Source organism: Chenopodium album, chromosome 9 (assembly GCF_948465745.1).
Source record: "Chenopodium album chromosome 9, dcCheAlbu1.1, whole genome shotgun sequence".
Lineage (NCBI taxonomy): Eukaryota > Viridiplantae > Streptophyta > Magnoliopsida > Caryophyllales > Amaranthaceae > Chenopodium > Chenopodium album.
In genome coordinates, this window is record NC_137842.1 from 62460148 (window position 1) to 62477196 (window position 17049).

At 33.2% G+C, this 17049-nt stretch overlaps 1 protein-coding gene across 1 annotated transcript; it reads left to right on the plus strand.

Moving 5' to 3' along the window:
• The first annotated feature begins 2561 nt into the window (after positions 1–2561).
• Positions 2562–5090, plus strand: LOC145560079 (uncharacterized). The gene is made up of 3 exons (XM_081621338.1): positions 2562–3409; positions 4301–4486; positions 4626–5090. The coding sequence occupies exons 1-3, from the start codon at positions 2945–2947 to the stop codon at positions 4905–4907; spliced, it is 933 nt and encodes a 310-aa protein (XP_081477464.1). The 5' UTR covers positions 2562–2944; the 3' UTR covers positions 4908–5090.
• The last annotated feature ends 11959 nt before the right edge of the window (positions 5091–17049 follow it).

Here is a 17049-nt window from a genome sequence, read left to right on the forward strand (position 1 = left end):
ACTACCACTATTCCACTAATAATTTGGGCAACGAAAGCTGTTTGAGGAAGTACTAATACAGGTTTGATATGTATTTGCAAATACATATCAAACTTTAAAATATTAAAATACAAGGTGTTTAGTCTTAATCCAATGTGGACCAATGTTATTGGCTGGCTATTATAATTAAAAGGTGTATAGTGTATTAATACTTTGTCGTATTCACTTTTCTTTTGGTTTTGTACTCATTTCTTGATTTCTATTATTGGTAGGTAAGGAAGTCTTTGGAGAGCTTTCTTGCTTTACAGTCCACTATTTTGGAGTTGCATCTAGTTCTTCCATTCTTTAATACTATGCACTTTATTTTTATCATAAAAAGTGTTACATAAATTTAGTTCTTCCATTCTTTAATACTTTGTAATTTTTTTTTAAATCATAAAAAGTGTTACATAAATTGGTATATCGTTATAGGGGGATGGGGAGGGGGAGGGGGAGGGGGTAGAGAAGTAGTATCCCACAAATGTTATCCACCTCAAATTTATGTCTAAAGATTAAATCTTATGGAACTCATCTAAGGGATTGGATTTTTTTGCCTCTCCCCTCAAAAACCTTTTATTCTTATTACCTAAAAAAAAATACTCATAATAGATAATGTCAAATTTAAATGTTACAATTGAAAATGAAGATATGTAGTAGTAAGCAATATTTTTCCTTGATTTTAAAGTATTTCATTCAAGACTCGAGATAATTCAAGTTTCAATTTTGGTCGAACTTGTAAGATAATAAGATTGTGTAATTCTCCTTGAGGACGCTTTTTCATTCAACCGTATATATAAAGGGGTGGTACAAACCTAATATGAGAAATACAATAAATGCTAATTATACATAAAGAATATTAACAGAATACAAAGAGATTATTAGCATAATCTCTATCAGAACTTGATGCTCCATCAAATAGACTTATATTGAAAAAATGAAATCTTGAGGAATTATAGTCCAATTCATATCATTATCATAAGTTTTCATCAATTACTTTCAAAAGGATTTCATTATTTGTCTAAGTTTGCTTAATCGCATTCATATCCTAATCATACAATTGATTAGCTTTCTTTCATTTATCCAGGATATAATGATATATACCAATCATGGGTTGTTTAACTTGTTTTATATATTTGTAGTATTTATCATAACCTTAAAAGTTAAACCGCTAAAGACATGAACCATAAACGTCAATAACATTTGATGATTTTGCACCTTAAGTTATTATTATTTTTTTCATCATATAAAAATAAAATACACACATCAATGGATGATGGAGACAATATTGACAAAATAATATGTGTTCCTTATTGCATTATATATATACGTACTCCTATACCCTAAATAGTTACAATAGTGATGTAACAATAGGAAAAGTTCACCAATTCACTACAAAAATAAAAGTTTTTTAACAACTAATAAGTTTGGCAACAGATTTTTAAAACGTTGCTCTTATAATTTTTTTCATTGCCTAATTAAAATCGACATTTTATGCTTTAGTTTTTTAATAATTAATGGCTAAATGTTTTTTATTTGTTGTTGTTTTAAACAAATTTTCTTACTAGTTGTTACTATATGGCATCATATTTTTCTCTTGTTGCCATATAGTAACAAACTATGGCAACAAAAATTTTATTTTTATTGATTTAGAAACAAACAAAGGCAATGAATTTTTGAATTGTTGCCATTAGAAATAAGTTGTCTAAACTAATGTTGCTAGATGATAACATATTTTTTTGTTTGTTGCCATTGGAAACAAGTTGTGTTACATTTTGTTGTTATTTATATGTAGGTCACTTTTTGCTATTATGTATAAAATTATTTGAAGATCATTATGCATTCATTTTATAACTCACAATAATCCAAGTTATAATATTTAAAATTAATAGGTGTAGATTCTAATATAAAAGGTTATTAGGTATATATTATCTTCTTTAGATTATAGATTGTTTAATTAGTGTTTTAAAAATTATTATGTAAAATATTTTAATCTAACTCGACATTGCTAAATGAATAGACAACTTAATTTACACCTACCAGCAATGAAACTATGTCATATCTCGTGTCATTCATACCACCCAACCTAAAACAAAGTCAAATTTCAAAAATTAAGGTATATATGGAAATCCCATCACAATGACATGCTAATTATAATCTTTAATAATTCAACATAACCTTGCATTGTCTAGTTTTTGTAAAAGAGATTCTAATTCGATCTCTATCATAATTTGGTAGAAATTCGTCGGTTGCCGACACTTTTAGCCCTACAATCGAACATATCCACACAAGTTAAAGGCAGTTGCACTTGCACTTGCACTATAATATTAGTGGTAGTAATTTTGAGGTATATATAGTCTAGTCCTCACTCTTTAATCCTTATACTGTTGTATCCCTTGTCACCTACTACAGCATATTTTTCTGTTGGCCATCTTTCAATTTTTATTATTTGTAAATGCTTATTTTATTTCGTTTGTCTCATTTTACTCGTAACTTTTCCATATAAGGTTTTCAATTCACATATATATACTTGTACCTTTTTTCTTATTTGCTAGGCCACATACTCACATAGTCACTCATCCATTTATTTTTTAAAATTCCCTTCGTCTCAATTTACTATTAAATTTTCTATATAGGGTTACAAATTTACATACCCTATCTCCATGTTTAATAATGAACCTTTTCTCCTTAGTTGGGCCACATGATCACTCATTTATTTTAATTCTTTGTAATTTTTCACTTACATAAAATCTTGTACGAATGGCTATAACGATAAAAAGTATATAAAACGCGACTAACACAACTTGCTTCACTTATTATTGGTCCCTCCCTCCACCAAAAATAAAAACTCTCCCTACTCCCTTATTAAATTCCCCTGTTTTTTTTTTTTTTTTCATCAACTCTCATATTTTATCTCCAAAATACAAGAATGATACACGCAAAATCAGAGTCAGATTTAACAAGTTCAGCACCATCATCACCTTCAAGATCACCAAAAAGGCCAATATACTATGTACAAAGTCCATCAAGAGACTCACATGATGGAGATAACAAGTCGGCTTCATTACAAGCAACACCTATGTACAATAGTCCTATGGAGTCCCCTTCACATCCTTCCATGGGTAGGCACTCAAGGAACTCATCCGCAAGCCGGTTTTCGGGTGTGTTTCGGTCTTCCTCGGGGCGAAAAGGGAGCCGAAGGAGGAATGAGAAAGGTTGGCCTGAGTGTAATGTAATTCTTGAAGAAGGTCACTATGATGGTGTTGATGAGAAAGGGTTGTCAAGAAGGGTTCAAGCCTTAATTGCGGTGTTTAGCTTTGTTGTGTTGTTTACTTTGTTTTGCTTGATCATTTGGGGTGCTAGTAGACCTTTTAAAACTCAAGTCACTTTGAAGGTAATAACTTTTTTATTTTTCTTGTCTTTTATTACTAATTGTCTTGCTCATATATTGATAAGTACTATGTTAATTAGTTTTTTTGTTGTTAGCAAAGGACAATTGTTTGGTTCTTTGTTTTTGTTAATTTATTAATCTCAATATTATCCACTAGCTTAATATGGTTTAGTTACTTTAGTATATACTTTATTAGGTTGTTAACTAATTAAGTAATTATAAGATGGTCATTACTACTTTGGTAGACTTTGAGTTAAACTATGTTTCAAAACACATTCTTTAATTTTGAAAACGGTTTTTAAAAGAGATTAAAATGTAAAAGGATAATTGTCTTCAAAAAAATGTAAAAGGATAATTAGTTGATCAAAATAGCTTAAACATGGTCGTTAAGAGTGGTAAGGATATCGTGGTTTTAAGTTGCTTTTATTAATTTCTTCATTTAGCTTGTGTAATTAAATCTCATTATTAGGTCATGTGCCAGAGATTGTGTTATAAATCTATGGACAATCATTAAACTCCTTGTTGGCACAAGAAAACAAGGGGAAGTGTGATAAACTCATTATAATATTCAAAATAAAAGAAAAAGAATCATTATTTACAAACGTTTTATACAAATCTGTCTCATTTTACTTGTCTTATTTAACTCATAAAACACTAAGAGATAAGAAAAAGGTGATTGAGAGAGTTACAATTGATATTGATTTTAGTAGTCAATTTTTGTTTAGACCACCGTCACTATACCTTAAAATAAAAATCATTACGTATAATTACTCCGTAATTAGTATAATATTTGTTAAATGTACAATACACATTAAAACAAATTAAACAAAACCAACTTGTTAAATTTGTTCTTCGAAATTTGGCTAAATTTGGCTTGGCTTGGCTTCTTGGCAGAGCTTATCAGTACACTACTTCTCTGTGTCGGAGGCAACAGATTTTTCCGGTGTACCAACAAGAGTAATGACATTCAATGGCTCACTGAAGCTAGGCATACACAATCCTGCCACATTTTTCGGCATCCATGTTAGCTCAACCCCCATTGCTCTTCTCTACTCGGAGATTACAGTTGCTACTGGTCAGGTCAGTATTCTGTTTCTACATATAGCAGTACTTATTTTTTACCATTATAGTAAATTCAAATTTATCACGACCTGATAAAGAAATGTAGCCTATTATGTAGAAAAAACGACAATTATAATAATACTTGTGATCATTACAGTTACTGAAACATTATCAGCCAAGAAAGAGTAGAAGGACTACTTCAATTACAGTATACGGAGACAAAGTACCGTTGTATGGTGCTGGATCAAGCGTAGATGTCTCTAACGAGCAAGGTGGCCAGGTTCCGTTCATTCTCGAAACGGAGATCCATTCTCGAGGATATGTCGTTGGGAAGCTAGTGAAAACGAAGCATCGTTTGCACGTATCCTGTAACATTACAGTCGATTATCTAAGCACCAAGCCTATCAAATTTAGGAAGAATACTTGTTCATACTTTTGATCAAATGCTTAATTTGGCTGATGCAAGAGTTATCAATTTGTTATTGTTATCATAGTTTTGGCCTTTGGGAAGTGTAGGTAGTGAATTAGTGATACTTGTAGATAACTAGCTAGATGTCTTGTGTATTCAAAAGTTTTTATATTGCATTTCTTTTCTTTTCTAATTTAATTACAACTTATTTAATTTAGGAAAATTTGTTAATTACTACCTCAAAAAGGGGGTCTTTGTGAATTACTACCCCTAAAAAAAAAAGTAGTTAATTATTACCCTAAAACTGATGAATTCTATAAATTGCTACCATTTTTCCTAATCAACCCCTAATTAGGTGATTTAATCTATAATGATATCATTATCCGGCTAATTTGTAATTAATTGTTTTTAAACCTTAAATAATTAATTAAACCCTAAAACCACCTCCACACCACCTTTATTTGCACCACCTCCGGCCACCCTCCACCCACTACCGACCTACCTCCTCCAACTCCCCACCCTAAAACCACCACTGCCCACCCTAAAACCACCTTCCTTTCACGATACCCCCATCCCCTACCTGCGGGCCTAATAGGGTTCTCTGGCAAGGGGGAGGGGGCTAGGGTCGCCGGTGGGGTGGGGAGGAGGGATTTTTTCGAGGGTTGGAGGGATTGTTGGGGGGTTTAGAGGTGGCGCAATAGGCGGTTAGAAGTTGGGTCAATGCCGGGGCGGGGGTAGGCTGCCGGAGATGGTGGGGATGGGGTAAGGGGGCTGCCGGAGGTGGTGTAGTGGTGGTTTAGAGGTGGTGTTAGGGTTTATTTAATTAATCATGTCTTAAAAGTAACTAATTACAAATTAGCCGGATAATGATATCATTAATAGATTAAATCACCTAATTAGGGGCTGATTAGGGAAAATGGTAACAATCTATAGAATTCATAAGTTTTAGGATAGTAATTAACAACTTTTTTTATAGGGGTAGTAATTCACAAAAACCCCTTTTTTTAGGTAGTAATTAACAAATTTTCCTTCAATTTATGACCCTTTGTCGTATGAATGGTAGATGAATTAAAAAATATATGTTTTTTTTTATTTATTTTTTTATTTTATGGTAAAGAAAAGGTCCATCCTAAAAAGGGTGAATTTAAGGGAAATCCCTCTTAAAATGAGCTTGGTGAGATTTAACCCCTGCCCTCATACCTAAAAGACGAAGAACTAGCCAACACTACAAGAAAAAGGTTAAATAGCGACGGAAATTTTCCCTTGCAAAAAGGCCAAATTCCGTCGCAAATAGCATTTCCGACGGAATTCCGTCGTAACGGTCCGTCGCAAAACCTTTCGTAGGAAAAAAAAGAATTTCCGAGGGAAATTCCGTCGCAAATGTCTTTTACGACGGAAATACCGACGTTATATCATCCGTCGCAAGAAAATCTGACTTTCAAGTGTTATCCGTCGCAGATTTACGATGGAAAATTCCGTCGTTGAATAATAACTTACGACGGAAAAATCCCTCGCTAAAGTTCAATATTTGCGACGGAATTGTTTTTCGTCGGTAGTTTGCGACGGAAAATTCCCTTGCTAAAATATTATTTGCGAAGGAAAAATCCCTTGCTGAAATATTATTTGCGACGGAAAATTCCCTTGATAAAATATTAATTGCGACGGAAAATTCCCTTGCAAAAATATTAACTGCGACGGAAAATTCCCTCGCTAAAATATTAATTGCGACGGAATTTAAATCCCTCGCAAACTTTTAACTTTTGCGAGGGAAGTTTCCGTCGTTAAGGATTGTGTCAGCGACAGAATATTCTTCATTTTTCCGTCGCAAATCAATTCCGACAAACTAAATATTAATTATTTCCGTCGCATAATATAATTCACAAAGCCACAATTCTAGTTGTCCAGCATTAATAACCTATGTTTCTGCACCTAATACCTGTGAAAATTAAAATCATAAACCAATTTCGGAAATATAAATATATATATTTCCACAAAAGCTATTCTGAAGTTAAACATATCCAAAAGCTACATAATATATAGTAATTCTACAAAAGCGGGAAAATCATCAAATGCTACATAAATTCTAATTAACTACTTGTCCGTACTACATAAACCTAAGCTAGGCTAAAAAACTGCAGGGGTACCCTGGCTTGCTCCTCCACTACCCGGGTCATCCCTAGGGTCTCGTCGCTGAGGCTGAATGGTGGAACAGGTGTCGTTGCCAAATCGTCTCATGAAGTCATTCCACCTCTCCTCGGCCCTCCTTTCCATTTGGGCTACTTCAGCTTGAATTTGAGCTTGCATCTCAACTTCCATTTCACTCCGAAGTTCACTTCGTATTTCACTCCGGAGTTCATTGCGTATCTCACTACGAAGAGCCTCCACCCTATGGTCCATCTGGTCCTGCATCTGACTAACAACAGACGGTGTGTACTGTTGTGAAGACCTAGAACCTCGACCCGTCCGGTTTCCAAATTACAGCTCTGCACTTTGGCCAAGTCCCCTCACTCGACCCTTCTTGTTGCGACCACCCACACTCTCCCAAAACAACTCATTAGGACTCTTTTTAATCCCTTGAGTGGTGGCTTCTTCAACATTCTTCTGGTAGTTCTCCTACAAGAAAGACATTACACAATAATATATAGTTTAAACAATTAACCAACAACATAAGTTACAAGTAAAGCAAATAAACATATAAGTGAAGACTTGAAATCACATAAAAGTAGCAATTTTATAAGTTTTTGGGTCCATATCCTCAAAATCAACCCATTTCAAGCCAAAATGGGTACTTACATGCCTATTTTCTTTATTTCTTAACTTTTAAACTCATTCTTCCTCAAACCATCTCATATTTACATATTTATAAGAGTTTATGACTTGAAATCACATAAAAGAAGCAATTTTCTTAAGTTTATGGTTCCATATCCTCAAAATCAAGTCATTTCAAGCCAAAATGGGTACTTACATGCCTATTTTCTTTATTTCTTAACTTTTGAACTCATTCTTTCTCAAACCATCCCATATTTACATATTTATAAGATTTTATGACTTGAAATCACATAAAAGTATCAAATTTATAAGTTTTTGGGTCCATATCCTCAAAATGAAGCCATTTCAAGCCAAAATGGGTACTTACATGCCTATTTTCTTTATTTCTTAACTTTTAAACTCATTCTTCCTCAAACCACCCCATATTTACATATTTATAAGAGTTTATGACTTGAAATCACATAAAAGTAGCAATTTTATAAGTTTTTGGGTCCATATCCTCAAAATCAACCCATTTCAAGCCAAAATGGGTACTTACATGCCTATTTTCTTTATTTCTTAACTTTTAAACTCATTCTTTCTCAAACCATCCCATATTTACATATTTATAAGAGTTTATGACTTGAAATCACATAAAAGTAGCAATTTTATAAGTTTTTGGGTCCATATCCTCAAAATCAAGCCATTTCAAGCCAAAATGGGTTCTTACATGCCTATTTTCTTTATTTCTTAACTTTTGAACTCATTCTTTCTCAAACCATCCCATATTTATATATTTATAAGAGTTTATAACTTGAAATCACATAAAAGTAGCAATTTTATAAGTTTTTGGGTCCATATCCTCAAAATCAACCCATTTCAAGCCAAAATGGGTACTTACATGCCTATTTTCTTTATTTCTTAACTTTTAAACTCATTCTTCCTCAAACCATCTCATATTTACATATTTATAAGAGTTTATGACTTGAAATCACATAAAAGAAGCAATTTTCTTAAGTTTATGGTTCCATATCCTCAAAATCAAGTCATTTCAAGCCAAAATGAGTACTTACATGCCTATTTTCTTTATTTCTTAACTTTTAAACTCATTCTTTCTCAAACCATCCCATATTTACATATTTATAAGAGTTTATGACTTGAAATCACATAAAAGTAGCAATTTTATAAGTTTTTGGGTCCATATCCTCAAAATCAACCCATTTCAAGCCAAAATGGGTACTTACATGCCTATTTTCTTTATTTCTTAACTTTTAAACTCATTCTTTCTCAAACCATCCCATATTTACATATTTATAAGAGTTTATGACTTGAAATCACATAAAAGTAGCAATTTTATAAGTTTTTGGGTCCATATCCTCAAAATCAAGCCATTTCAAGCCAAAATGGGTTCTTACATGCCTATTTTCTTCATTTCTTAACTTTTGAACTCATTCTTTCTCAAACCATCCCATATTTATATATTTATAAGAGTTTATAACTTGAAATCACATAAAAGTAGCAATTTTATAAGTTTTTGGGTCCATATCCTCAAAATCAACCCATTTCAAGCCAAAATGGGTACTTACATGCCTATTTTCTTTATTTCTTAACTTTTAAACTCATTCTTCCTCAAACCATCTCATATTTACATATTTATAAGAGTTTATGACTTGAAATCACATAAAAGAAGCAATTTTCTTAAGTTTATGGTTCCATATCCTCAAAATCAAGTCATTTCAAGCCAAAATGGGTACTTACATGCCTATTTTCTTTATTTCTTAACTTTTGAACTCATTCTTTCTCAAACCATCCCATATTTACATATTTATAAGATTTTATGACTTGAAATCACATAAAAGTATCAAATTTATAAGTTTTTGGGTCCATATCCTCAAAATGAAGCCATTTCAAGCCAAAATGGGTACTTACATGCCTATTTTCTTTAATTCTTAACTTTTAAACTCATTCTTCCTCAAACCACCCCATATTTACATATTTATAAGAGTTTATGACTTGAAATCACATAAAAGTAGCAATTTTATAAGTTTTTGGGTCCATATCCTCAAAATCAACCCATTTCAAGCCAAAATGGGTACTTACATGCCTATTTTCTTTATTTCTTAACTTTTAAACTCATTCTTTCTCAAACCATCCCATATTTACATATTTATAAGAGTTTATGACTTGAAATCACATAAAAGTAGCAATTTTATAAGTTTTTGGGTCCATATCCTCAAAATCAAGCCATTTCAAGCCAAAATGGGTTCTTACATGCCTATTTTCTTTATTTCTTAACTTTTGAACTCATTCTTTCTCAAACCATCCCATATTTATATATTTATAAGAGTTTATAACTTGAAATCACATAAAAGTAGCAATTTTATAAGTTTTTGGGTCCATATCCTCAAAATCAACCCATTTCAAGCCAAAATGGGTACTTACATGCCTATTTTCTTTATTTCTTAACTTTTAAACTCATTCTTCCTCAAACCATCTCATATTTACATATTTATAAGAGTTTATGACTTGAAATCACATAAAAGAAGCAATTTTCTTAAGTTTATGGTTCCATATCCTCAAAATCAAGTCATTTCAAGCCAAAATGAGTACTTACATGCCTATTTTCTTTATTTCTTAACTTTTAAACTCATTCTTTCTCAAACCATCCCATATTTACATATTTATAAGAGTTTATGACTTGAAATCACATAAAAGTAGCAATTTTATAAGTTTTTGGGTCCATATCCTCAAAATCAACCCATTTCAAGCCAAAATGGGTACTTACATGCCTATTTTCTTTATTTCTTAACTTTTAAACTCATTCTTTCTCAAACCATCCCATATTTACATATTTATAAGAGTTTATGACTTGAAATCACATAAAAGTAGCAATTTTATAAGTTTTTGGGTCCATATCCTCAAAATCAAGCCATTTCAAGCCAAAATGGGTTCTTACATGCCTATATTCTTCATTTCTTAACTTTTGAACTCATTCTTTCTCAAACCATCCCATATTTATATATTTATAAGAGTTTATAACTTGAAATCACATAAAAGTAGCAATTTTATAAGTTTTTGGGTCCATATCCTCAAAATCAACCCATTTCAAGCCAAAATGGGTACTTACATGCCTATTTTCTTTATTTCTTAACTTTTAAACTCATTCTTCCTCAAACCATCTCATATTTACATATTTATAAGAGTTTATGACTTGAAATCACATAAAAGAAGCAATTTTCTTAAGTTTATGGTTCCATATCCTCAAAATCAAGTCATTTCAAGCCAAAATGGGTACTTACATGCCTATTTTCTTTATTTCTTAACTTTTGAACTCATTCTTTCTCAAACCATCCCATATTTACATATTTATAAGATTTTATGACTTGAAATCACATAAAAGTATCAAATTTATAAGTTTTTGGGTCCATATCCTCAAAATGAAGCCATTTCAAGCCAAAATGGGTACTTACATGCCTATTTTCTTTATTTCTTAACTTTTAAACTCATTCTTCCTCAAACCACCCCATATTTACATATTTATAAGAGTTTATGACTTGAAATCACATAAAAGTAGCAATTTTATAAGTTTTTGGGTCCATATCCTCAAAATCAACCCATTTCAAGCCAAAATGGGTACTTACATGCCTATTTTCTTTATTTCTTAACTTTTAAACTCATTCTTTCTCAAACCATCCCATATTTACATATTTATAAGAGTTTATGACTTGAAATCACATAAAAGTAGCAATTTTATAAGTTTTTGGGTCCATATCCTCAAAATCAAGCCATTTCAAGCCAAAATGGGTTCTTACATGCCTATTTTCTTTATTTCTTAACTTTTGAACTCATTCTTTCTCAAACCATCCCATATTTATATATTTATAAGAGTTTATAACTTGAAATCACATAAAAGTAGCAATTTTATAAGTTTTTGGGTCCATATCCTCAAAATCAACCCATTTCAAGCCAAAATGGGTACTTACATGCCTATTTTCTTTATTTCTTAACTTTTAAACTCATTCTTCCTCAAACCATCTCATATTTACATATTTATAAGAGTTTATGACTTGAAATCACATAAAAGAAGCAATTTTCTTAAGTTTATGGTTCCATATCCTCAAAATCAAGTCATTTCAAGCCAAAATGAGTACTTACATGCCTATTTTCTTTATTTCTTAACTTTTAAACTCATTCTTTCTCAAACCATCCCATATTTACATATTTATAAGAGTTTATGACTTGAAATCACATAAAAGTAGCAATTTTATAAGTTTTTGGGTCCATATCCTCAAAATCAACCCATTTCAAGCCAAAATGGGTACTTACATGCCTATTTTCTTTATTTCTTAACTTTTAAACTCATTCTTTCTCAAACCATCCCATATTTACATATTTATAAGAGTTTATGACTTGAAATCACATAAAAGTAGCAATTTTATAAGTTTTTGGGTCCATATCCTCAAAATCAAGCCATTTCAAGCCAAAATGGGTTCTTACATGCCTATTTTCTTCATTTCTTAACTTTTGAACTCATTCTTTCTCAAACCATCCCATATTTATATATTTATAAGAGTTTATAACTTGAAATCACATAAAAGTAGCAATTTTATAAGTTTTTGGGTCCATATCCTCAAAATCAACCCATTTCAAGCCAAAATGGGTACTTACATGCCTATTTTCTTTATTTCTTAACTTTTAAACTCATTCTTCCTCAAACCATCTCATATTTACATATTTATAAGAGTTTATGACTTGAAATCACATAAAAGAAGCAATTTTCTTAAGTTTATGGTTCCATATCCTCAAAATCAAGTCATTTCAAGCCAAAATGGGTACTTACATGCCTATTTTCTTTATTTCTTAACTTTTGAACTCATTCTTTCTCAAACCATCCCATATTTACATATTTATAAGATTTTATGACTTGAAATCACATAAAAGTATCAAATTTATAAGTTTTTGGGTCCATATCCTCAAAATGAAGCCATTTCAAGCCAAAATGGGTACTTACATGCCTATTTTCTTTATTTCTTAACTTTTAAACTCATTCTTCCTCAAACCACCCCATATTTACATATTTATAAGAGTTTATGACTTGAAATCACATAAAAGTAGCAATTTTATAAGTTTTTGGGTCCATATCCTCAAAATCAACCCATTTCAAGCCAAAATGGGTACTTACATGCCTATTTTCTTTATTTCTTAACTTTTAAACTCATTCTTTCTCAAACCATCCCATATTTACATATTTATAAGAGTTTATGACTTGAAATCACATAAAAGTAGCAATTTTATAAGTTTTTGGGTCCATATCCTCAAAATCAAGCCATTTCAAGCCAAAATGGGTTCTTACATGCCTATTTTCTTTATTTCTTAACTTTTGAACTCATTCTTTCTCAAACCATCCCATATTTACATATTTATAAGAGTTTATGACTTGAAATCACATAAAAGAAGCAATTTTACTAAGTTTATGGTTCCATATCCTCAAAATCAAGTCATTTCAAGCCAAAATGGGTTCTTATATGCCTATTTTCTTTATTTCTTAACTTTTGAATTCATTCTTTCTCAAACCATCCCATATTTACAAATTTATAAGAGTTTATGACTTGAAATCACATAAGCAAGCAAATGTACTAAGTTTAATGGTCCATATCTTTAAAGTGAAGCCATTTCAAGCCGAATTAATATGTTTAAAGCCAAAATTATATTAAAGTTGTTACCGCAATGTTCTTGACTTTGGCATTTGCTGGCACCTTTCCTTTCCTAGGGATCTCCTTGAAGTGTGTCTTCATGAAAAGATCATGTGCAGTTGGTAACTGGCCATTGTTTTCCGCCGCCTTTGAACGTACATGCACCAAACCAAATTAAGCTTATCATTTCAATGTAACCATAATTGTTGTCTTTTTCAATTGCCTAAAAAACAAACTCACCATCCTTTTAGCATGTTGTACAGATGAAATTGAACCCTGGTAATGGGTTGGCTCAACCACATTGTCCATCGATCCGCCTCTTCTGCATTAGGCTTAGCTTGTGCATTAGGCTCCTCCTCTGCCTCTTCTGAATGCCCTTGATCTTCATTATGACCAAAAGCATCGAAAACCATTTCACGGTATTCATTTGACGGTCCTTCAGGAGCTCCCGGAAAGCCTTCCCCATGACACATCCACTCATAGTAATTAGGTATGAAACCCTTGCGGTACAAATGAATTTTAACAGTTTCCGCATCCCAAAGTCGTTTGTTCTTACATTTAAAACATGGACACCTAACTTCATTCGGGTTGCTACTCTCGGGATGGTCTTCCACGTATTTAAGGAATTCATCTACCCTTTTCACAAATTCCGGATTAATAGAATGCCCAACCTTCCTTTCATACATCCAGCTACGTTCTGTTCGTTTCATGATTACAACTTCTACACAAACTCATGAATATGTATAATCACATTAGTCACAACGCGTATTGAATATTCATTAACCATCTAAATGTTAAAAATATGATAATAAGATTGTACATGATGTCCAAAGGTCCTTATCACTCCAACCTAACCCATCCTTGGACATTTAATCTCACTAGCGAATGTATGCCAGGTTATCAATTCTATGGAAAATCCGGCAGCATTTCCCTTATGTTCTCCAAGTACACGATGTAGGCTATTAGATAACCCGTCATATGTACCCAGAGAACATTGTAGAGAAATGATTAGCCAGGATATTCCCTAGAATCAATAACAAGGCATACATTCACCACCTAAGTGAGAATAAACGTCCAAGGACAGTCCCAACCGGGGACTAGCCAAGACATACTCCTAATGAGTATGCCTTGAACGGGTATCTAGGCAAATGATGATGCAAATGATTCATTCATAAATATATCAAGTAAATATAACACGGTCATTTAAAAATATGCCAAGCAAATTACATAACACAATCATTATAAGTAAACCAAATATATCATAATCATAATTAAATTGATATAAACAATTATATAGTAATCATTACATTTAAAATTATATAAAACAAATATTTTTTACTAAATTAACTAACATGCATTAAATTAAACTAACATACATTATATTAAACTAAACAAAACTAACATACATTATTAAATAATAATAAATTAAACTAAACTAACATACATTATTATAATAAACTAAATCAATGTAAACTAACATATCATCAATCAATCAATCAATCAATCAAAGCCTTAATCCCAAAAGTGGGGTCGGCTAACATGAACCAAATTTGATTATTCCGTGTAGTCATCAACATAAATCTTTCTCCTCCATCCCTTACGATCCAAAACTTCATCCTCACGTAAATCCATGCACTTCATATCCTTCCTCACTCCTTCCAACCAAGTCATCTTTGGTCTCCCTCTTCCTCGTTTAATCCCTCCATGGTCCCACTCTTCCACTCTTCGCACCGGTGCACCCTCGGGTCTCCGTCTTACATGTCCAAACCAACGCAGACGATTTTCCCTTAATTTATCTACAATGCCCGCCACACCTACTTTCTTGCGAATAACCTCATTTCTGATTCTATCTCTTAAAGTGTTTCCACACATCCACCTTAACATGCGCATTTCCGTAACCTCCATCTTTTTAATATGCTCTTTCTTAGAAGCCCAACATTCTGTACCATAGAGCAACACTGGTCTTATGGCAGTCCTGTAGAATTTTCCCTTCAACTTTAAGGGAATGCTGCGGTCGCATAACACTCCCGTGGCCGCTCTCCATTTAAGCCACCCTGACTTAATCCTGTGGGTCACGTCTTGATCAATGTCACCATTCTTCTGGATGATCGACCCTAGGTACTTAAAACATTCACTCATGGTCAAATCCTTTCCATCCAAACTCACCACTTCATTGCTTGTCCCCCTCTGAGTGCCAAAACGACATACCAAATATTCAGTCTTACTCCGACTTAGCTTAAACCCTCTAGATTCCAACCTTTGCCTCCATTGCTCCAACTTGACATTAACCCCATCCTTAGTCTCATCCACCAAAACGATATCATCTGCGAACAGCATACACCATGGAACCTCATCTTGAATTGGTCTAGTTAATTCATCTAGAACCGTTGCAAAAAGAAAAGGGCTTAATGCAGACCCTTGATGCAATCCGATTGTAATAGGAAAATCTTTTGTCAACCCTCCGCATGTCCTCACATTTGTTGACACATCCCGATACATATCCTTAACTAGGTCTACATACCTTCGTGGGATACCTTTCTTCAACATTGCCCACCAAAGTATCTCTCTTGGCACCTTGTCATATGCCTTCTCTAAATCAATAAAGACCATATGAAGATCTTTCTTCTTTACCCTATAAAACTCCATCATTTGTCTTATCAAATGGATTGCCTCCATAGTAGATCTCCCAGGCATAAAACCAAATTGGTTATCTGAAATGCTTGTGCATGCCCTCAACCTTTGTTCAATCACCCTTTCCCACAACTTCATAGTATGGCTCATAAGCTTAATTCCTCGATAGTTAGAACAATCTTGAGCGTCTCCTTTGTTTTTATAAACCGGGACCAAGGTGCTCTTCCTCCAATCTTGTGGGATCCTTGTAGCCGTCCATATCTTGTTGAAAAGGTTTGTTAACCAATCAATACCAATCTTACCCAAACACCTCCACACCTCTATCGGTACCCCATCAGGGCCAACCGCCTTCTTAGGTTTCATCTTCCTCAGTGCAATCTCCACCTCTACTCTCCTAATCCTTCGCACATACTCCATGTTGATTTCTTCATCACTCATAGAGGTATCTCCTATCGCAACTCCATTACTTCCATTAAATAATTCATCGAAGTACCCCTTCCACCTGTCCTTGATGCCCTCCTCTTGCACTAGGACCATTTGGTTCTTATCTTTGACACACTTCACCATGCCAATATCCTTCCTTGCCTCTTGTCTTCTCTTTGCCATCTTATAAATGATCCTTTCTCCCTCCTTGGAATCAAGCTTTTCATAAACCTCCTGATATGCCTTTTCTTTTGCTTGGCGAACAGCTGCCTTTGCCTTACTCTTAGCCTCCTTATACGCTGCAAAGGTTTCATCACTCCTACATTTTCCTAAGGCTTGATAGCATTCCCTTTTTTGCTTAATTACTGCTTTCACCTCTTCATTCCACCACGAAGTATCTCTCTGTACCGAAGTTCTTCCCCTTACTTCCCCTAAGACCTCTTTGGCCACTCTTAGGAAACAGTTCTTCATTCGTAACCAAGTCATGTCCGGATCCACCTCTCCATCCCAATCCGCTTCTTCAATTACCTTTTCTGTAAAAACCTTAGCTTTTGCATCCCTTAGGGTCCACCATCTTATCCTTGGTTCTTCTTGTCTAACTTTTTTCTTCGCCTTCTCTTTCAGACGAATAGTCATTACCAATAGCCGGTGTTGGGTGACCACACTCTCCCCTGGGA

What these genes read in the sequence shown, in the direction of transcription:
- LOC145560079 (XM_081621338.1), top strand. Translation starts at nt 2,945, where the DNA reads ATGATACACGCAAAATCAGAGTCAGATTTAACAAGTTCAGCACCATCA. An exon ending in AAACTCAAGTCACTTTGAAG is followed by an intron (nt 3,410 to 4,300) that starts GTAATAACTTTT and finishes GCTTCTTGGCAG; the next exon opens with AGCTTATCAGTACACTACTT. An exon ending in TTACAGTTGCTACTGGTCAG is followed by an intron (nt 4,487 to 4,625) that starts GTCAGTATTCTG and finishes TGATCATTACAG; the next exon opens with TTACTGAAACATTATCAGCC.